A 21,926-nucleotide genomic window follows, 5' to 3' on the forward strand; every position below is an offset into this window, starting at 1 on the left:
CAGACTCAGAAACAGTAACTCAGGACAGTTCCTAGACACATTGTCACATGTTCTCTGAAATCATGGGCTCCACATGCAGGAAGAGACAAAAAAATCCAAGAAAATTTTGGACACCATCAGAAAGGGTACTGAGACTAAGACAGACAGAATCACCCATACCTCCAGGACTATGCCGTTCTCTGCTCCCAAAAATGCAGAGCAGAAGGGGACCCAGAAACTGTGCCGAGGACTGTGCAAGGATGATGGTGATACACCACAGGGTACGGTCCTCAGCACCAGCTGGAGTATCCCTGGTTCTTCAGAGGAAGGATACAGCTTTCAGGGTCTTGGGCTACAGGGGAGTGCCTGGGACCTCTCCCTGAGGCTGGTGGTGGCCTCACCAGTGGAAGGTGTGCTCTGATCAAGGTGCCGAGCTGCCAGGTGAAGAAGCTACAGGATGAGATGAGCATACTGCATAGCAATAGTGAAAATGAACAGGTGAGCAACAGGCTCTTTGCAGAAACCCTGCAGAGAGGAGTCCAAATCCCATGTTGTACAAAGAGAGGCAGAGACCCCTGGGGATTTTCATTCTTAAGAACAGAAAGATAAAGGAAATGTTGCTGCTGTCTTCAAATACCTAACACAATGGTACAGAGAAAACAGAGGCCAGGCTCTTCTCAGAGGTACACAGTGTTATAGGGAGAGAGGGAAGGGATCCAAGTTGTAATAAGGAAAATTCTGACTAGAGTTTTCTAGGAAGAAAGTGTTCACTATAATAGTAGTTAAACACAGGAAGAAGAGACCAGATTGACTGCAAGATCTCCATCTTTGGTGATACTCAGACTTGACTAGACAAGGCCCTCAGCAAGTTGCTCTAGGCTGGCCCTGTGCTTTCAGTGAGATCAAATTAACTCTGCAGGTCCCTTCCAACTTGAATGATCCTGTGAGGCCACATCTTGAGAAGGATATAGTGGAGTTACAGAAGATCCAAAGAAAGGCAGCTAAAATAACGAGGGGATGGAGCAACACCTTGTAAGGAGAAATGAAGGCCACAACTCTTGAGTTTGGAGAGAAGGCTGAAGAAGGAGAATGGATGAGGTTTACAACACTGAAGGTGGTGAATAAGCTGAATACAGGACTTCTGTTTACCAAACTGGCAATCCAAGAATGGAGGAGCACTCGGTGTAACCAGTGGGATACGGATTTAGAGCAGATGAGAGTGCTTCTTCAGGTGATAGGTAATGAAGTTCTGGGACTTGCAGCCATGGGTGTTAGAGGAGACAGATTCAGCATGTCCAAGGGACAAGAGATGTATAGATGCAGAAAGGGCTGGACAGGGATGTCCTCTCTAACATCCCTAATCCAATGACTGTGGATGTGCGCGACTGCGAAGGAAATGAGCTGCAGCAAGTGGCTGACTTGTGTGCTGTCTCTAAATAGCATCAGCTAATGCCACCACTGGAAAGAGAACATTGGGTCGAAGGACACTGGTCTGAATGCAGAAGAACACTTCTGTTTTTCCTTGCAATTACACATTCATCCCACTAATGCTTTCTGAGTAATGACTGGATTTCTGAAATGCCTGCATCTTTCCAGGATTCATTAAAAGCCGACGTAAGCTCAGCAATTTCAAAAGCTAAGTCTCCCCAAACATTTCAACATGGATTATGCAGGTTTGCAGGCTTTTACATGCCATTTATGTTTCTACAACAGCATCAGTATGTCTAGTATAAGCTAACTCTTTACATATGCATGCATCCCTCCACCATCCCATTTCTTTTTAAATCTATACAGTACTTCTCAGACTCTAGCATCAAAAGCTTTCATATTAACTCCAATAATTAAACAGCTCAGGAATGTCCACTGCTAGGCTGCTCACACAGGACTCTACCTTTGAAATGAAGACACCTGGTTCATGAATCCCAAATGGATGGCTTGAATGGTCACTGCCTCCTACGATGCTGAGTCCCAGGGGACCACCTGCTTTCACAAGGTGAATTTCCTTGAGGGAAAAAGAAGCAGAGTCAGAGAGAGTGAGGGATATCACAAAAGGACCACAAACACTCAAAGACATGGAGTCAGGGATGTTTTGCATGAGCACAAGGTACCCACAGGCCAAGGGGGTTCCCCATTACTTGTCAATGCCCCAACAACACAGTGAGCCAGCCCTCATCAGACTAGCAATTTTTCAGATTAAAAATACCCAAGATTATACTTCCCCATATTCCAACACACAGACTCACCTCAATGGGATATTGATCCTCCAGGCCTTTAGACAGATGGTTCCTTTGCAGTGAAGGCGTCTCCTCTGGCGGGCTCTCCCCATGGCTGGGAGGCGGTGGTGGGGAGTGCATGCGCACTCGTGGCATGCCTGGTGAGTCTCCCTCGCTGAGCTGCTCTGCACCCTCTCTCTCTACCAGCAGCACGATGGTGGGGGAGGATGCGGTAAGCAGCGCTACTGCCTGATCATGCCTGGCTTCTGTCATGTCTACCCCATTGATCTAGAACAACCCGCAAACTCAGTGTCAGACCATCACCCGAGTACACCCTGTCATTTTAAGCACATAGCCAAGCACTCTAAGGGACCCCCATTCCACTGGAACACTGCCCCTTCAAAAAAGCCTGTACCCAAAAGCACTTTGTAACTTACCCCACTCCCTCCTCTCTGACAAAGGGACACAGGCACCTGCTCATTCTCCCCTGACGACAATCCTCTTTCTAGACAGCTTACCAGCCTGTTTCCCACCTTCCCTGTAGAGCTCCAAGCCCTAACAGCATCAGTGATGCTCCAGGGGACCATGAAGACCAATCATGGTGCTCCACCTCCTGGCGCACTGCAAACTTAGCTATTGGCCAGGCTATGCTGTGGCTCACTCAGTACCAGGAGAGCACCTGTCACTCCTTGGCTTTGCATTCCAGCTTTCCTACTGGGTCATGACAAAAGGAGCCCAAGAGGTTGCATTAAAGGAATGGGTCCAAAGGCCTCAATATGGGAAGACGACATAACAGTGATTCCCAGAAGTGATGTCACAGCACGCTAATGTGCCATAGCATCAGCTGCCTTTGCACTAGGCTGCTTGCACTCATCAATCACTTTCAAAGCCCAGATACAGGCACTGAAGAACATGACCTGATATGCGACAGGACCTGTCACTGGCCACTGGACTGCTGGGCAAGGTCATGGCAGTCTGGAGAAGATGTCAGTTTTAAGCCATAAAAAAGGTAACCCAGGTATAAGAAGACTTGGAAGCACTGAGAATGAGACTCTGTTGGTCCACAGTGACTGACTGGCTGATGCAAAAGGAAAACTAGCACTCTTTTGGACTGGAAAACATTATCTAATATGTTATGCCAAATAATTCCAAGAATACAACCACAGTCATCTTGTGATATCAGTGAAAGATATGATGCTTCAGACAAAGAAGCACTTCCGGCACGTACAGGGAAGCAGCAATGTCATTCACACAAAGCGTTGAAGAGAACTCATCTGAAAAACTGTATCCTATTCTCATCCTTCACACACACAAAAAATTATCTAACATAAGTTAACAAGATGTGCAGGGAAAAGCTGATACGACAGGCAGGGGAACAAAGAGCCTTTCCTATGAAATTGAGAGTTAAAACAGCTTGCCTAGAAACTCAAAGGACCAGAAAGGATGCGACTGTCCATGAATGTATGAAGGACAGAATATTGAGAGGAGAGCTAAGCTAGAAGAACACTGCCAAAAGGATGAAACTTGCCATGAAAAAGCTGAAGCTGAAAATTAAAAGGTTTCTAGTCCTTGGGTTCTGGAAAAGCTTTCCAAAATGAACAATGAGGACATGAAAATAACAGCTCTTAAGATGGAGTTTGATCACCCTAGGAAATAACAAGGTGACTTTGTAACAGACACAGCAACTGGATTTTGTAGCCCAATTCCTCGATGTCTGATTCCTAGAAATATTACAGTTACTCCCCAGCTCCTTCCATGAAAGCAGTTTCTGGACAAAGCGGACTGCACACAGTCTGACAAGGCTTTGTCCAGAACCTCCATAAACACTGCAACCACCCTCACCCGACCTGCCCCATCCCATCCACAGTCAAGCGTGCTACTCCCCTTACAACATGGAAGAAGACAGGCAAGACAGCCCTATGCTGTCGGACACAAAAAGGAAACTTTCAGGCCCCCAGCATCTCCTCTACTCAGAGGATTGTCCCTGAAGGGACACCCTTGGCACCAACCACAGAGGACAAACAGTAGGATGTGAAGGCATGCCAGCCTGCACATGCATACAGGAAGGATATAAAGGTACCTGGGTAATAGCTCCTGAGCATGAGAGACAAAGCAATAAGCAGGAAGAGAATAAATTAAACACGCAGATGCACAAAACTTAATGAAATGCAGATAACAGAAAACTCAAGACACTCATGGATGGATCATTAAAGGAATCACTCAAACAGTAACATTAAAGTGCAACCAAAAACTCAGTAATCAATATGCAGAGGGAATAAAGATTATAATGGGTTATCAGAATAGCTCTCACTGGAAAGAGCAAACTTGCTACAGGAAGTTTTAAGGAGGATTGTGGGAATGTGCAAAACTTATTATGGGATGTTTAGCAGAAGGATCATATGTGGGAAAGGGGAGCGGCCAAGGAGGAGAGGGGAGGAACAAGCATGGGAAAATAGAGACAGTGGAGAATAAGAGAGGCTGATCACATGCAAGCAGGTTGCTGGTCAGTATGCTTATGGGGCCAAGCCCTGTGCTTGATCACCATAGTCTGCTCTATCTTTTTATCAAACTGTTTGTATTTACTGTGTGAGTTTGCTCTCTGCTCTAGGTATGAGTGCAAGATCTACTAGTAAAATTCAAGTTAGACTAGCCAGCCAGTATGAATCCAAAACGTGGAAAGCCCCAACAGCTGGCCCAGAAACTGGATAAAAGGCTTCGGGTCTGACCAAAAAAGCCTTGAAGAACTTGACAGTTGGGCCAGAGACTGAAGAGATCTGCAAACATGAATATTGATGTGAGTTATGTGAGTTGAGTGAGGGACTATATATGCATGTTCCACTAGCAAACTTTAAACCTGATTAGCCAGAGGGTAGGAATAGGGTTAAGCTCTCTGTGTTGTTCATGCCCTATGAGAGTTGTTTGTGTTTGTGTTTATGTGTGCCCCTGCAAATGTACTGCCTCCCTTCTTGTCTGTAAATCTGTGGCCAGCCACATCTGCACTGTGTTTCATCTTTGGAATGTGCTTTCCTGATGGCTGGAATGAGGAAAAGTGGCAGCCTTGTGTCCAGTGGACTGGGAAGGGAGGCTCCCCTTGGGTTCTCCCATCTGCCAGATATACCAATTTTTAACAAAGATGTCATGCAGAAGAGACTTGGCCCTTAGGTTCTTATCACCAGATCAAGGCCCAACATACTCCACAGACAGACCTGCTGAAGCAGCACGCATTCCCCTCTTGTTCTTCTGCCACTGACAAGAAGATGAGAATGGTCAGACTTGGTCAGACCAAAAGTATACAGTGGTACTTCCCCCACCTAGTGAACAGGGACACAGGAACACAGGAACTCCGAGTCAGCGATATATCATATATAACAGCCCTTGATGGCATTTCACTCATTAACTTCTCCATTACCTGGCAATCATGATGCCTTCCCAGCTTTTCGACAGCTAGTTTTCAGTGGCCTTTATTGCTACGTCTCTGCTTAGCAAGAGAACAAGGCCAACCAGTGCAGTTCAGCTATCTAAGTGACCAGAGGAAGGGAAAGAGTGTCATCTGTCCTTTCCCAGCTCTACAGACTCTCCTGGGTGCCAGGCAGTTATATTGTTCTGGCAAATTTCTTAGTGATCAGACTGCTCTCATTAGGACCCCATGTGTTGCCTGGTGCTACTAGGGTCCTAAACCTCCCTCAGAATGTTTTACTCAGTCTACTCCCAGTCCTATCCAAAAAAACTAGCTGCCCTTAGCCACTGCTCCCAGTCCTGCACCCTCCCTTCTAGATTCTCATCCCACAATTCAAACTCTCCAGCATTCCCCCCTTGCAGTTCCCATGTCTTCCACTGCCAAAACATCTCTCAAGATGCCTGTGATGACTCTCAGGACACACTAGAATATGGGGGAAGCTGGAGAGTTAGTAGTCAATCACTGGTGAGTTCTGTGGGGTGTTAACTTTGAAGAGAGATCTAGGCTGGCTCTTCAACCCATGTACTCAAAGCTCCCTTAAGAAAGTAAAAGGAGCTATCCTAGTCCTTCCCCTGCAGAGAAGTCCAGGATGATTTAGAGCACAGGGGAAGAGTATGAAGCTGTGCTGTATTTCTTCTCCTAAGAAAACAAGAATTCTTTGGCAAAGTGAGAACTGAGGCATGACTAGGAGACTAGAGACTAGGCTTTGGAAATGGGCTTCTGCCTGCTGGACTTATGAAACCACCTGTATCCTAATGAAGGCCCTCCTGCTTTCCCCATGCAGATGCAGGGGAACACATGCAACCTGCACTGCACACCCCAGGAATCATCACATCCTGAAAAGTTTTCCAACAAAAATGGGCAACCACTGCTTCAAAAGAGTTGTGGCAAATAGGGAATTTACGCGATGCTATGTGGGCACAGCTTTGAAGTGAACAGATACGCTCTCAGTGTCCAGTATCACTGGGCCAGGGCAGCCCCACAGCTCTAATCTAGCGCCAGATTTTGCCAGAGACAGTGAAACTCACACAGCTGCTCACGCATCTCTTACAGCAAGTAGATATTCTCGAGGACAAGTATCACTGAGAAGGTATCATAGAATCATAGAATGTCCTGAGTTGGAAGGGACCCACAAGGATCAAGTCCAACTCCTGTCCCTGCACAGGACAGCCCCAAATTCACACCACGTCTTTTGAGGGCCTTGTCCAAGTGCTTCTTGAATATCCCCAGGCTGGTGTCGTGATGCCGCCCTGGGGAGCCTGTTCCAGGGCTCCACCACCCTCTGGGGGACGAACCTTTTCCTAACCTGACTCTCCCGTGGCACATCTCCCTGCCATTCCCTCGGGTCCTCTCGTTGGTCACCAGAGGGAAGAGATCAGCGCCAGCCCCATATAGCTGAGAGGCCATATGGGAGGCCTCAGGATGTTACACTACCACTGCGTGGATATCCCACAAGCGTGAACCCCACAAGCAGGAAAGGCAGAATGGCAACTGCTGCCAGGAGGCATGCCTGCTGGAGAAGTAACAGTCAGACACTTGCTGGAAGGCACAGAAGTTATGTGAATAGTCCAGACTAGGTAAGTGTTCTCCTGGAAGATAATAATTTGTTGCTGCTTTCATCATAACTGAGCACAAGAGTTGGGCTGCCAGCTGATCCTCAGCACCAAATCTTTTATGACTACACACACTTCAGAATAGGTAACATACTTGAGAGCAGAGGACTATGCTCTCAAGCACAGACATATCTCCCACCTATGCAGTAATACTGTGCTCATCCTGGCAGCAGGATGTCAGAGTACTAATGACAGCAAGGCCTTCATCCACATTAAAATCTAACAAAGACCTTGAGTTCTCTGAGCCCTAAATTGCAGTCTGAAGACACTGCAAGCTATTACTAGGGAATTAGATCTGCTTTTCCTATGAAGCTGCCCACGGATATAAATAGAACTGCTAACGGGGGGTTGGAGGCAGGTCTGACTTTTGACTCTATTCTGAGATCTTCTGTTTCCTTCTTGCCACAGGTAGAGCAAATCAACGGCACATGATAGGCTGTGTGCCTGTAATTACGCCTCTCAGTCATGCCTCTGTACCAGTGGAGCGTCCTAAGATGAGCAAACCCAAAATAATTAAGGCTATCTGACAACAATCAGGGTCAGGGCTTGATTTTGGGAGGAGGGGGGAGCACTAGCAAGGAGGGAAAAATGCTGGACCAGTTCAAGTCTCCTGCCAAGATATAGATGTCAGACCTGGGCCAGAGCTCCACTAAAATTTTATTCCACAGCATAAATACAACACAGCCCCCAGCCTAGGGATAGAGCAGACAGAAGCCAGCACTGACAAGGCTGTATCAGTGTTTACTCACGCCAGCTCTGTGGTAACACGTGCTCTTACCACAACAGCTGGATCAGAAACCCACCACCAGCACCAGGATGCAGGAGCTTTCACTCAGAGGCAGCATGCGAGCTTGGGAAGAGGGTCAGGAGACTCGGCAGACTCTCCCCGCAGGAGGGGGAGCAAGTGACACATTAGGCAGAGAGACTTGAAGTTAGAGGCAGCAGTGAGATCCATACCACTGGCACAAACGGGAAGGGAAACTGGGGCCAGAGTTTCAAATGAAAGCAGTGGGAAGCACTGCGTTATGCCCTGCCCAGCTCCACACCACCCTCAAGCAGCCTCCCTCCACTTTAGCCTAAGCTGACCCCTGCCACCCGGCTCTCTGCAGGGAGCCGGTCAGCTGTGCCCCAAAGGGCTTCCCTTCCCACATGCCATGCTGCGGCAGAGCCTTCCGAGGCTGTCCTATAGGGCCAGATGGAGGGACACCAGGCCAGGGCAGTGCTGTCATATCACCTCTCTCCAGCACAGCTCAGACTGCCACATGCTGTTCCTGTGGGGAAGCACTCACATGCAGCACTTGGGGAAAGGGGAGGCATTAACTGCACCCGCCGCCAGTCGCAGGCTGGGGTAGAACCGCCAAGATTAAATTCTCTCCCAGAAGGCTCAGGAGCTGAAAAAATGACCCCCAAAATCCAACTTCAATGACAGAAAAACAGCCCTTGTACAAGGAAGGGCAGGGAGCCAAGTCAGACCCCTTCCCTGAACACCCACACTCACCGAGATGACCCGATCTCCTACATGCAGGATCCCGTCCCGATGGGCTGCACCACCCTCTGCAATCCGTGAGATAAAGATCCCCTGAAACACAGTCACAAGGGTCAGAGTAGCCTGTGCTTCCCCTCACCAGGGCTTGGCTTTCCAGAACCGTTCCTGTACTCCAGGCAGGTCTCAGCACTTTCCCCTTTGCACACCCCTCCCCTATCCCAGCACTTCCCATTTGTTCCTCACTCCACACAAACCCTCTTCTGCTTCCAGAGCCACCTGCAAAACCTCCAGCTGGAGCAAAGCCTTCATGTGGCTGAGAGCCCAGAATATATGTCAAGAGGAGAGCAGCAAGATTAAATGTCACTGGCAGCGACCATGAGCCCGAGCCCCAGCCCCACCTCCTTCTGAACTTCTCTTCTTCCCTGACTTAAGAGTAGCTTCTGGCTCTCAGAGCCCATCTGGCCCACCAGCCCAGGGCCATGCTGCACTGCTGTGTGCCCGTGGGTGAGGAAGACCCTCCGCTGCTCCCACAAGTAGTGCCAAGAGTCGGGGATCAAGCACCTTCCTTCCCAGGGAATCATTACTGACCGTGTCCCCAGCCCGGTAGGGCGTGGAGCCTTTGCCACCAGCAATGCTGAAGCCCAGGCCCTTCTCATTGCGCATAAGGCAGGTGGAATATCTCTCCGTGGGAGGTGCCCCCTCGGGTCGCTCTGGGAAGCGCAGACCACCTCGCCTCTCACGAGGGCTGTAGTCATCCTCAGGGCGCAGCGGTGTGACAGTGATGGCATTCTCCGGCTCCACCATCCGCTCCCGCAGAACTGTCATGGAGACGGAGCTTCCTGATCCACGCAGAGCTTCAACCGCCACATGATGCTCAGCACAGTGCAGGGACACGCCGTTCACCTGGGGACAGACAGAGCCAGGCACAACCCTTACCTCCATGGGGAGTTCTTCCAACAGCTACACAGACAGCTCCAGCCTCAGCAACTGCTGCCCAACGGAAGCACAGCTCATCCGCTGCAGATGGTCGACACCTTGTTCCCACAGGGGTAGCCAGACTTCACCTGCTGCCTGCAAGGGAGCTTCTCTGCACTCGCACAGCACAGGAGGCTCCCACAACACATGCTGCCTGTCCCAGGCCAGGGCAGCCCCTGCCAAGCACAGCAAAGGCCCTTTCAGAGGAATTCTCCCCCTACAGGGAGCTCCAACTTCCCTACCGCCTGCATCATCCCTGCAGGCAACAAACTCCCAGACAGATGACAACTCACCCAGAACTATATACCCTAAGGAATTTCAGTACAACTCAGGTCGACACAACTTCTTGTTCACCTTCAAGAAGGACATCTACCTCCTCATACCCTGAAACACCCATTTCCATCCCCTCCATGCAAAACTAGTAAAGTACTTACAGGGAGGACATCAGGTTCTGCAGCTCTCAGGGAAGCAACCTGATTCTCTCCACTCTAACTTCCCTGATTTCGGAAAAAAAGTACTACCACATCAGAAGACAGAGAAAATGCAAAGTGGGGGTCCATGAAGCTGACGAATCTTCTTTTCATAGCAGCCACCTCATTTCATATTAACACACACTTACAGGAAAGACTGTCTGGCTCTCAGCCTGAAAACTAGATGTTCATATCTATTCCTGCCACTTCATGGCATTTAGGGTTTCTTCCTATCGTGGCATTCATTACTGAGCAATGCCCTCTATCCCTGCTCTAGGGTTAAAGAGGTATCCGTTGCAATTCATAGCCAATGAGAACAGAACCCAAATCTGATGTGCCTCAGCCACATCTTACTTGTGGACCTAACATAGTCTTTTAGAAGGAATATGACAAATCTCTGACTTATTTTGTGAGAGAACATCCACTTTTGCAGGAAGCATAGGTGAATGGGCATCATGGGAGGTGAAAAAAAAAAGTCTTTTCTCAAAGCTGTAACTGAACAGGGACCTACTTTATATGAAATAGTAGGGTACAATGAATTTAACTGTTGGGAAAGGGAATAGTCATTCATCTCTCAAAACCTTCAAGATCTGATTCCCTTTTGGAAGTCATTCTGCAGCAAAATACAGTACAATGCATGCAGCACAAGGATGCTCAGTGACACTTAAGGCCCTAAAGCATACAAGAGACCAGGCTAGATCAAGTGCATATTTCTTTTTGGACTTAAACTTCACAGAATTATCAAGACAACCCTATGATAACTATAGAAGTGAACAAGGTAACTTCTGAAACTCCACAATCAAGTTTTTCTCATGAAGCAATAAAAGAACCTTCTGCTTACGGAACCATATAGCACTTTATTTGACTTCTACCATGGCCAATGCCAGGTAAGTGGTGGGAAAGCCTGGAACATCTACTCAGGCAAATGCCCAGGCCTCCACTGCTAATATGTAGGCTGCAGTGAGTAGGAGTCCATGAGATACCTTGAGACACCATGCCAGACTGCACACAGGCCAGTGCCCTAAATACAGACCACTTATTCCTCTGATCTCTGTCCAGCACTGTAGTGACATCTATTCCCTCTATAATGCAATCAATCCTTCCTCAAGTGCATCTCAATCCTGTATGATTAATCACGTTTTTAAATAATTTGAAGACAGGCAAGTACGGCTTACGGCTGGCTCCCTGATTAAGAAGTTATCTTACAAGGTCCACTTTTGCCCCACACAGGAAAGCAGATGTGTAGAGGCCAGCTGGTCAGCCTGTATTTCTTCACACACGGATTACACAACACTTCGGAGATGGGGGAGAGCTAACACGAAGAGCAATTTCTGTCCTTATAAAGCAGCAAAAGATTAATGGTAATGTTAATTAAATGACTAACTCTTTGAGCCAAGGGAATTTTCTTTTGCTCTTGCACAGCTCCTGGTGTTTAATTTGGCCTACAAACTAGCACGATACAAATAAATACCAAGCCATATTTCTCCCTCCACCCTCAAGTCATTATAAATATTTATTTATTCACAGTAGATACGTTCTTACCTCCAGAAGCTTGTCCCCAACACGAACCCCTGCCCGAGCTGCAGGACCCTCTTCTGACACACGGGAAATAAAGATGCCCTGCAAACAAAACTACTTGTTAGAATAAGTAGACCTTATTCATCAACCCTCTAAAGTGTAGAGAAACCACTCCTCCCCATTCACCTTAAGGGAAAGGTGAAATCCCTTGCCAATCCCATGCGCTGCACATCACCCTATTCAGGAGCTGGTAGAAAGGGGAAAGAAATCCCATTACAGGGCTACCCCAAGGGTGACAAAAGGGAAAAAGGGAACGACACTTTAATCCTTTCCCAGTGGGACAAGAACACGATGCAGCTGATGCCACCACGTGTGGAAGACAACCCCACACTCTTTGCCTTGTGAGTCCTGTACAGGACGACACAGATGGGAAAGAAACAGCTGTTCTCATTGCTGCTCTCTGCTTACCCTGTTGTACCTTCAGTAGCAGGCAGGTACAAGCTGTACTCCAGAGGCAAGAGCCTGCTCAGCCGTGCCAGCCTCCTCCTTCGGGGCGGGGCTGCTCCCACCTTGCTCTGAAAGCCCAGCCCAGCCCCAAAGCCGATACATGTGGACATCCAATCTCCAGCTACAGAGAACTAGTCCCTGAAAGTGGGTGCTTCAATAATCGTACGGTCCAGGGTCTTACCTCATCATCACCCTTATAGGGGGTGGAGCCCTTGCCCCCTGCGATGCTGATGCCCAGCCCCCCCGTCTGCCGCACGATAGTCAGTGTCAGCTGGAAGCAGAATGGACACAGGTTACAGGCCAGCGCAGACCAGAAGAATGCCCAAAATATCTCAAAGAGCAAGGGAAGACTATTTAAAGGGTAAGCACAAGAGTATAAACTTTATCTGCATGCATCTGCTCACATATCTGTGTAAACTGTGGCATCCATGCCTCGAAGGCACCAAAGTCACGATACGTTTAAACAAACAAATCCTTTTTCACAGTTGAGTCTTGAACCGTATCTCAAGACCAAGAGTCAGTTTGCCTGTAATGAACACATGTCCACCACCAAGCAAAGTGAGCAGCAGTGGGATGGGACTGGATAAAGAAACAGGAATAGTGTTCACATCACAGCCCAGCTCTACTACATAGCTCCCCTTTGGGGTGTAATTCCATATAACTACTGGGAGATTAAGGGTCACCCTAACATAATGTGCAGTAACAAGAACGGCACCTCTTCCAGAATACCCTGGACAGATATTTGGCTTTGCGCTATTGATGGAAACCAATGTACAATTCCAGAAAAGCCATCTGCTTTGTCCAGCTAGCTCCCTCCTCTTGTCCAGCTGGTTCCTTCCTCTTCTCCCCTCTGCACAGGCAGCCTCAGGAGCGTAGCTGTGCAATCCAGAAGCCTCTTCTCCTTCCTATCTCCCACCTCTATGTAGCAAATTATGCCCACTTCCAATAGCAAAATTTTTGGTCAAACTTGAACTGAAATGGCTTGTATTCAGGTCACCAACATAAACTGTTCATGTCGCCCCAGTCAGGAGAAGGAAGACAAGGAGCATGTGGTAGGACACAGGGCAAGGAATGGGATAGGTGGGACTCTCTCAGGGATCTGTCAGGGCCAAGGACCAAGGAGCTGGTGAGGGGACAGGAATGTACATAGACTCCTGGAGAGAACCAAATTTGCTATCCTCCAGATGTCACTTCTCTGGAAACAAAGTCCAGCACAGAGAGCGGCTGCTGCAGAGGTGTCTAGCTTCATCATCAGGTCCGCTTGGCCTAGGTTGGGCCACAGTGTGTGCAGCAAAAGAAGCAGGAGACTTGCTTTCCTTAATCCCGCCCTTCAAATTCTTCTTCACTTTCTAAAATAACAGAAGCAACAGCCTGTGGGGCTTCACATTCTGCTAAGTTTAAAACAAAAAAAAAAAAAACCAAAACCAAAAAAACACCACAAGAAATGCAGAACTAAAATGAGGCTCCTTGCCATTTCCTTTGGTGCCCTGTCAACAGCATAGCAGAAAGCTGCTGGGATCTTCACAAGGAAACCCCTGATTCTAGACAGACCGTAAGTACACTGCCTCTGGTGTAAGGCCTAGAGAGCGAGTAAAATCCAAGTATTGAAAACAAGGATTATTCAGGTGAGACAGAGAAATGCAGTAGTCGTGAGAGAGCATTGCATGTCATTGATAGGACACTTTAAAAAACAGCTATAAATTAGACTAGGGCCTCTTGCATGAAGAAGTCTATTAGGATCTAACTATAAATGTCACTTTTTTCTGGATTTTAGTAATGAATATAGATATAAGTCTTTAGAGCAACACAAAAACTTCTAAAGACCATGGAAAACTAGGTCTCCAGACAAGGACTAGAGAGTATTTTAATAACAGAATCCAGGCATTTCCAAGTAAGATAGCTGATGGTTTTGCTCAGTGGCTGAATCAATAGGACAGAATTGCTATTTTTAACAAGCAAGGAATATACAATGTCACTAGTTACAGAAAGTCACTTTCTGTCGCACAGTAAGTTGATTGTGTAAACTAACTGAAACAACAAACCCATGGATTTCACAAATTCATGAAACCAGGCTGAAAATACAGGGAAATTTGCCAGAAAAGTCAACTGGACTGAGGGCTAAGAACCTTATGTCTAGCAACATATCTTGAAAAAGCAAAACACCAAGGAGGAATCAGACCCAATTGAACTCAAAGACATTGCTAAAACAGCAGCAAATGGGCTTGAATTGGGCATAAATATATTTACACTGCAAAGGAGATTTCAAACTCCCAAAGCAGATTAGTTCTCTCATAAAAAGACTGTGGTAAGAAACTGAACTGGTGAATGTTTGTTTGAACTCTATGAAAAGATTAATTTACATTAATGTGAACCTAAGAAAAAAGGAACTGGACCCAGAAAGGCCTATAAGGTTTTTTCAGTTTTATATTCAATGTTTCACATGAGAGCCCAGACACTGCTTTTTGCACTAAACCAGTAAGTTACTTCTTCCCAAAAGTGCATCTGCCCTAAGGCTGCTTCACAGCTGCCTTGACTTCCATGATGTCTAGACTGATACTCTGGAAACACAGCAAACAGCTGCCCTAAGAGCAGGGACAGCACAGCTTCCACCCCTGCAATCACTCTTGCCAGTGCCTTTCCTGAGCATTTTTCTCGCATTTTTTTTCCCTAGAACCAGGGATCCACCCACCACCCTGCAACAGCTCATCTCAGACGTAACAACTGATCTGTGACACTCCCCACCTAGAAACATGCTGCTTAACTGACTCTCACTCCTTCCTCTGCACAAAGGGCAAACCTTCATTAAGTGGGCAACATATCCAGAGCTTCTTCCCAACTCCTCCCAGGCAGACAAGCATCCATGCCCTCCATAGAAAGGTACTACTGGGGGAGGACAAAAGTGGGAAAATTGAAAAAGCTGCCACTTCAGTCTAGAGTTGTCATCTCCCTCAACTCCCACTGAAGACTAGGGGGAAACCCATTTATCACAGAATCACAGAGTGGTAGGGTTTGGAAGGGCCCTCTGGAGATCACCTCATCCAACCCCCCTGCTTGAGCAGGCACCCCCAGAGCAGGGGCACAGGGCCGCGTCCAGGCGGGGGGTGAATGTCTCCAGGGAAGGGACCCCACAGCCTCTCTGGGCAGACTGTGCCCCTGCTCTGGCACCCGCACAGGGAAGGGGTTTGTCCTCATGTTCAGGTGGAGCTTCCCGTGTTCCAGCTTGTGCCCGTGGCCCCTTGGCCTGGCGTTGGGCACCAATTAAAAGAGCCCGGCCCCATCTACTTGACACCCACCCTTCAGATATTGATAAGCATTGATGAGATCCCCCCTCAGCCTTCTCTTCTCCAGGCTGGACAAGCCCAGCTCTCTCAGCCTTTCCTCATAAAGGAGATGCTCCAGCCCCTGATCACCTTGGCAGCTCTGCGCTGGCCTTGCTCCAGCAGCTCCCTGCCCTTCTTGAACTGGGGGGCCCAGACCTGGCCGCAGCCCCCCAGATGTGGCCTCACTGGGGCAGAGCAGAGGGGGAGGAGAACCTCCCTCGCCCTGCTGGCCTCACTCCTTTCCATGCCCCCCAGGACGCCGCTGGCCCCCTTGGCCCCAAGGGCACCGTGCTGGCTCAGGGTCACCTCGCTGCCCCCCAGCACCCCCAGGGCCTCTCAGCAGAGCCGCTCTCCAGAAGGTCCCCCCCAGCCTGTGCCGGTGCGTGGGGTTGTTCCTCCCCATTTATCACTGATGGCACCAAAGCACAAGCCAAGGAAGCAGTTATACCTCCCTTCCCTCTCCTCCATCCCCCTCAGTCCTGCCTGAGTTTCTGCCTGTACAGCTCCGGGAAACACAATGAAACAAGGACTGATTCCATTTCAACCTATTTTTCAAATATTTTTAATATAGCTATCTTTTAAAAGATTCACTGGATCCTGTAGATTTTCCAAGTTGTAGTGAGTAAATGTGTACTGTTCTGGAGAAACTAGAAGTGTTGCACACATGGACAGGCTAGGCTAACTTTTCAGTCGCAGCCAGGGATATCTGAGTATTGCCCAACTTGAAAGAGTATTCAGTGCTGTGCCTTGCAACTGCCAGCTAAGGATTTTTGCAACTTGCTCTTGGCAAGGGCACAGCAGACACAGAGGCAGCAAACTAGACATTCATAGGATTCAACATGCCAAAGCACAGTGCTGTTGTACTTCAGAACCCGCTGAAAGAGCAAGTTGTTCCTCCAGAAATACCCAAGGGAGTGAGGGTTTAATGGTTTTATTCCCAGAAGGCAGCAAGAAAGTCATTATCCAGCTCTACTCAGCACTTGTCAGGCCACACCTGGAGTACTGTGTGCAGTTCTGGTCCCTGCTATACAGAAAAGATGTGGCCAGGCTGGAAGGGGTCCAGAGAAGGGCCACCAGGATGATCAGAGGACTGGGAAGCTGCCATACGAGGATAGGCTGGGAGAGCTGGGTTTGTTCAGCCTTGAGAAAAGGAGGCTCAGAGGGGATCTCATCCCCATGTACCAGTACTTAAGGGGCAGCTACAAAGAAGATGGAGACTCCGTTTTCACACGGAGTCCCACGGAGAGGACAAGGGGGATGGACACAAGTCGCTCTTGGGGAGATTCCAATTGGACACGAGAGGGAAATTTTTCACAGTGAGGACAGTCACCATTGGAATAATCTCCCCAGGGAAGGGGTTGACTCGGCCACGTTGGACACCTTCAAGAGCCGTCTGGACAGGGTGCTGGGCCATCTTGTCTAGACTGTGCTGTTCCTAGAAAGGTTGCACTAGATGATCCCTGAGGTCCCTTCCAACCTCTGATTCTGTACGCACAGGCATCTTTTTATAACTTGCTATATACACCTGGAGGCATGTAAGTGTCTGATCCCTGCATTTACATCACCTGAAACTTTAAATAGGAGTGGATTGTCAACAGTGACACTGAAAATGCAAACATGCGATAAATACTTCTGATTTGTATTTGGATAGAAGCATGATGATGGGCATGCATCACTTGAAGGTGATGAATCACACTTCACTCCAACAGCAGCTGAAGAATCTATTTAATATCACCCATAAAGAATAGCCATTTTAAAAGTCAAAAGGACTGGATAACATGTACCCAAGAGTCCTAACAACTGACTGAGATCTCCGATACGCTTATAGAGCATTTATAAAATTCTGGAATCTTGATACCCTGAAATAGCATTCACATTGTCCTGTTAGACGAAGAGATTACACAGATGGTACCTGTAACTATCAGCTCGTCATCCTAGCACCAGTTCCAGAAAAGTAGCTGAAGCACATGCATGCCTCTTACCAGGCACACAGAAATAGGACTTGTGCCAAACAGCTGAATTTTATGAAAACTAGGTTTCTCAAAAATCATACACACCTCTATTTTGTTCTTTGACAAGACTCCAAACTTGGCCGATAAAGTAACGGTAAAGATTTAATAGGCAAGCTTTGGTAAAACATGAAACTTGTTATCACAAGACATTGACATCATGTGATGCTGGGTTTAGGTGTATATTATTTATATAAGCTAAGAACTAGCAGAGGTCAAGTACTAGTCATTAGTGAATAAACAAGCAGTAGGGTTCTGCCGAGAGATGCATCATACCTGATCTTAGTCCAAATCACTGACAAAAAAAATGTTAATAGTTCTATATGAGGGGAGGCTAGGAGCCTTCTAATATGGGAGTGGGAGGGACAGACATCTTTCTATCTTTTCATGCCATTAATAACTTCATAGGATATTATGATTCCATGTTTGTAACAACAAAGGAATTAGGGATATCAATTGAAATTTTAGCAGCAGGCTTAAAAAAAATGCTTTTTAATAGAAAGCACAAGTAAATTACATAATTTTTTACCACTAAATACTATGGAACTAAAATGTATAAAAGGGATTCAAGAGATCAGACAACTACATAGACAGGAGCTCCACTGTGTCTAGTACAATGGTATGAACAGCCCAGAAATCCTAAACTACAGGTTGCAAGGACCTGAGAAAACACCACTGAGAGGCCCACCATGTCTTGCTAAGGTCTGTGCTTTCTAATCCCCAAAGAAAGTCCTCACACCCACCATGAGAGATGTTTTTACACAGACATCACATTCAACTCTGTGTGTCCTTTTTCCTGGAACACCTCAACAGAAGAAAGGGTAATTACATAGCATGTAAATGTAAGAGACGCATAGGAGTTCAGGAGCCAGAGGCACTGACTCACCAGAAAAGATTAGAAGAGCTAAATCTGTCTGGCTTCAGTAAGCAGTAACTCGTGAGGACAAGGGGATAGGCTGAAAATAACAGTGACCAAATGGAAGGTGAGAGATTACTGCATGAGCTGTTGAGAACTAAATTAAAAATGAACAACGGAAAAAGGAACATGAAGGAAAGATCCTGCCTTGTCAGAGGAGCAGCCTGCTGTGTATGAGCTGAAGATTTTCTGGCTCTGATGTTATTGCTTCCCCTGATCGGGTTTGTTTGGGTTTTTTGTCACCAAGGGAATGGATACTTACAAGGCAGAGATGGTAGAATACAGATCAGAGTAGTCAAGCACTTCACTGCTTTCTTCCTAAATACCTCTCCACCCAGTTTAGTACTAACCAGAGAGAGCGGCAAATAAGAGGCATTTGGACACCCCAGTGACTGACAGCAGCATTAAGAGCAGACAGGACAGGTGACCTGAAATGCTCTGTTGTACCCCTGCAGATCCCTCTTTCCCAAAGAGATTCCAAGACAGTGGACAGCATTTCATTAAGTGAGGATGAAGAAAGGATGCATTTTCAAAAATATTAAATATGACAACTTTTGAACCATAAAGAACTAGGTTCATACAAATATGATTGATCTTGATATGAATAGAGATATAAATACATAGCTATCATATAGATAAGAATAATTTATCATGATCTATATGTGAACATTTGTATCTATATGTGTGTGCCCATATAGAGGTATGATTTCATGTCAATGTAAGAAAAAATGTTTACAGTGAGAATAATCATTCACTGGAACAAAATCCCCAGGGACATGGTAAAGTCCCCATCAGTAGAGCTTTCTAAGATGTAATAGGTCAGGGTGCTAGACAACCTCATCTAGGCTCCCTTCCCCACAAAATGTTGGACCTTTTGAGGTCCCTTCCAACCTAGGCTGTTTTATGATTCTGTGATTAGTTCTTTCACTAATGATTTCCAGATATAGGGATTTAAGAAGCTAGTACTTCCTTCTCATCGCACTCAGGTTTGCCAGAGGCAAGGGAACACCAACAGCAAGAGGGGATCCTGAAAGGAACTGGGCTGCCTAACCTATAGAATGCAACAGGACACAGTCCCTCTAGAAATTAAGACATTCAATTTCTTAGATGAAGAAAAACAAAATGAATATTGGACAAAACTACTGAGCTTTGACCCATTCCCAAACTGGAAAAGGACAAAAACCTAGAATAGAACTCCCGCAGATTCATCTGGAATGAGTGACACTGAAACACATTCTATTTCTTCCTCTGTTCAGCAGTAAAGAATTTTTATTCCTATTCTTATTGATTTTTTGTGTGTGTGGTAAAATTATTGACATATTTATTCATTTTATATCATTCTGACACCAAGATTTCACTTAGAAACTCCTCTCAGTCCAATAATTACTTACTGCTCTAATCATCCATCTTGGCCTATCATTTAATATACAATTAAAAGACTGAAAGGACTGGAGGATTTTCAACTGTCTTCTAAAATCTGTTTCAACATTGTGCTGTTAAGGTTACATAGCACAGTAGGAGAGTCAGGCAAGTGCGGGACAACCAGGGCATCAGGCCCAGCCTGCATGGCTTCATGAAAGGCAGGTGCTGCCTGACCAACCTCATCTCCCTCTATGACAGGGGACCTGCTTAGTAGACAAGGCAAAGGCTGTGGATGTGTCTGCCTGGACTTTAGCAAAGCCTTTGACACTGTCTCCCACAGCATCCTCCTAGAAAACCTGGAGGCTTGGCTTGGACGGGTGCACTCTTTGCTGGGTAAAAAACTGGCTGGATGGCTGAGCCCAAAGAGTTGTGGTCAATGGAGCAAAATCCAGTTGGCAGCTGGCCACAAGTGGTGTTCCCCTGACCTGAGTTTTGGGGCCAGTCTTGTTTAATATCTTTACCAATGATCTGTGTGAGGGGACTGAGTGCACCCTCAGGAAGTCTGCAGATGACACCAAGTTGGGCGGGAGTGTTGATCTGCTCAAGGGCAGGAAGGCCCTGCAGAGGGACCTGGACAGGCTGGATTGATGGTCCAAAGTGAACTGTATGAGGTTTAACAAGGCCAAGTGCCGGGTCCTGCCCTTGGGTCACCCCAACCCCAGGCAGCGCCCCAGGCCTGGGGCAGAGGGGCTGGGAAGTGCCCGGCGGAGAAGGCCCTGGGGGTGCTGGCTGACAGCCGGCTGGGCATGAGCCAGCAGTGCCCGGGTGGCCAAGGAGGCCACCAGCCCCCGGGCTTGTGTCAGCCCTGGTGTGGCCAGCAGGAGCCGGGCAGGGATGGGGCCCCTGTGCTCGGCCCTGGGGAGGCCCCACCTCGAATGCTGGGCTCAGGTTTGGGCCCCTCGGGACAAGAAGGGCCTGGAGGGGCTGGAGCGTGTCCAGAGAAGGGCAGCGGGGCTGGGGCAGGGTCTGGAGCACAAGTGTGCTGGGGGGCGGCTGAGGGAGCTGGGGGGGTTTAGCCTGGAGAAGAGGGGGCTGAGGGGAGCCCTTCTCGCTCTCTGCGGCTGCCTGAGAGGGGCTGGAGTGAGGGGGGGGCTGGTCTCTGCTCCCAAGTCACCAGTGACAGGTGAGAGGAAACAGCCCCAAGCTGCATCAGGGGAGATTCAGATTGGATATTGGGGAAAATTTCTTCCCTGCAAGAGTGGTCAGGCCCTGGCACAGGCTGCCCAGAGAGGTGGGGGAGTCACCGTCCCTGGGGGGGTGCAAAAAATGTATAGATGTGGCACTTCAGGGTGTAGGTTAGGAGGCCTGAGTGGTGTTGGGTTGACAGTTGGACTTGATGATCCTAGAGGTCTTTTCCAACCTTAATGATTCTATGATTCTCTGAGAGGATTTGTCCAAGGTGACAGTGAGATAAATGGAAAATTCTTGCCCTAAACCTGGCATTACTCATTTTAAGACATACAAGCAGAGACATCTTTAAGTACACCATCAGTCTGGAGGACAAAACTCACCAAGGACCTTGACGTTGAACGCAGGAACAAATGGTACGTAGATAAAGAGAATTCCCATTCATATACAGAAACTAACACATCTGAAGTGTAAAAAAACCTATGGAATTTAGTGAGCTGAAATCTGAATATACTCTGTCATGTTCTCCACAGTCAACAAACCTGAATTCAGGTAGAACAGGTGAATGAAAAGGCAGTGAGAAAAACAGGGAATGGAAATCTATTCTACAAGAGAATACTAGAAAAATTTGGTTTCTGGAATCTAGCAAAATGAAGGCTTGAAGGCATTGTGACTGATGTCCATAAAAATATACCAAGGACAAGCAGAAAAAAGGTCAGACAGCAGGAAAGAGATTTTTCCAAGATAAAATACAATGAAAGGAAGGAATTCACAAAGGCAAGTTCAGCTTGAATGTACGTTTTCTAATCATTCAAGAAATAGAAATCTGGAAAAGTTTTTGTTTTCGCCCAACAGGAAGAACCTGAGCGTGTGCACACATGTCGAGTAACAGGAGGAAACAATCTACATTTAA

The 21,926-nt window shown here is 47.4% G+C and overlaps 1 protein-coding gene across 26 annotated transcripts in view; it reads right to left on the reverse strand.

Annotated features, from left to right (window-relative positions):
- SCRIB (scribble planar cell polarity protein) overlaps nt 1-21,926 on the reverse strand; it is a 122,665-nt gene that overhangs the window by 56,528 nt on the left and 44,211 nt on the right. For 24 of the 26 annotated variants that reach the window (XM_064441873.1, XM_064441854.1, XM_064441866.1 and 21 more), the window contains 6 exons: nt 12,400-12,489; nt 11,736-11,813; nt 9,337-9,651; nt 8,761-8,841; nt 2,223-2,480; nt 1,871-1,981 (listed from right to left, as the gene is read on the reverse strand). In XM_064441873.1, coding sequence (XP_064297943.1) covers nt 1,871-1,981; nt 2,223-2,480; nt 8,761-8,841; nt 9,337-9,651; nt 11,736-11,813; nt 12,400-12,489 — 933 coding nt within the window. The other 2 variants (XM_064441860.1, XM_064441872.1) reach the window with 2 other exon arrangements.

This window comes from Phalacrocorax carbo, chromosome 2 (assembly GCF_963921805.1).
Source record: "Phalacrocorax carbo chromosome 2, bPhaCar2.1, whole genome shotgun sequence".
In the NCBI taxonomy this organism is placed as follows: Eukaryota; Metazoa; Chordata; class Aves; order Suliformes; family Phalacrocoracidae; genus Phalacrocorax; species Phalacrocorax carbo.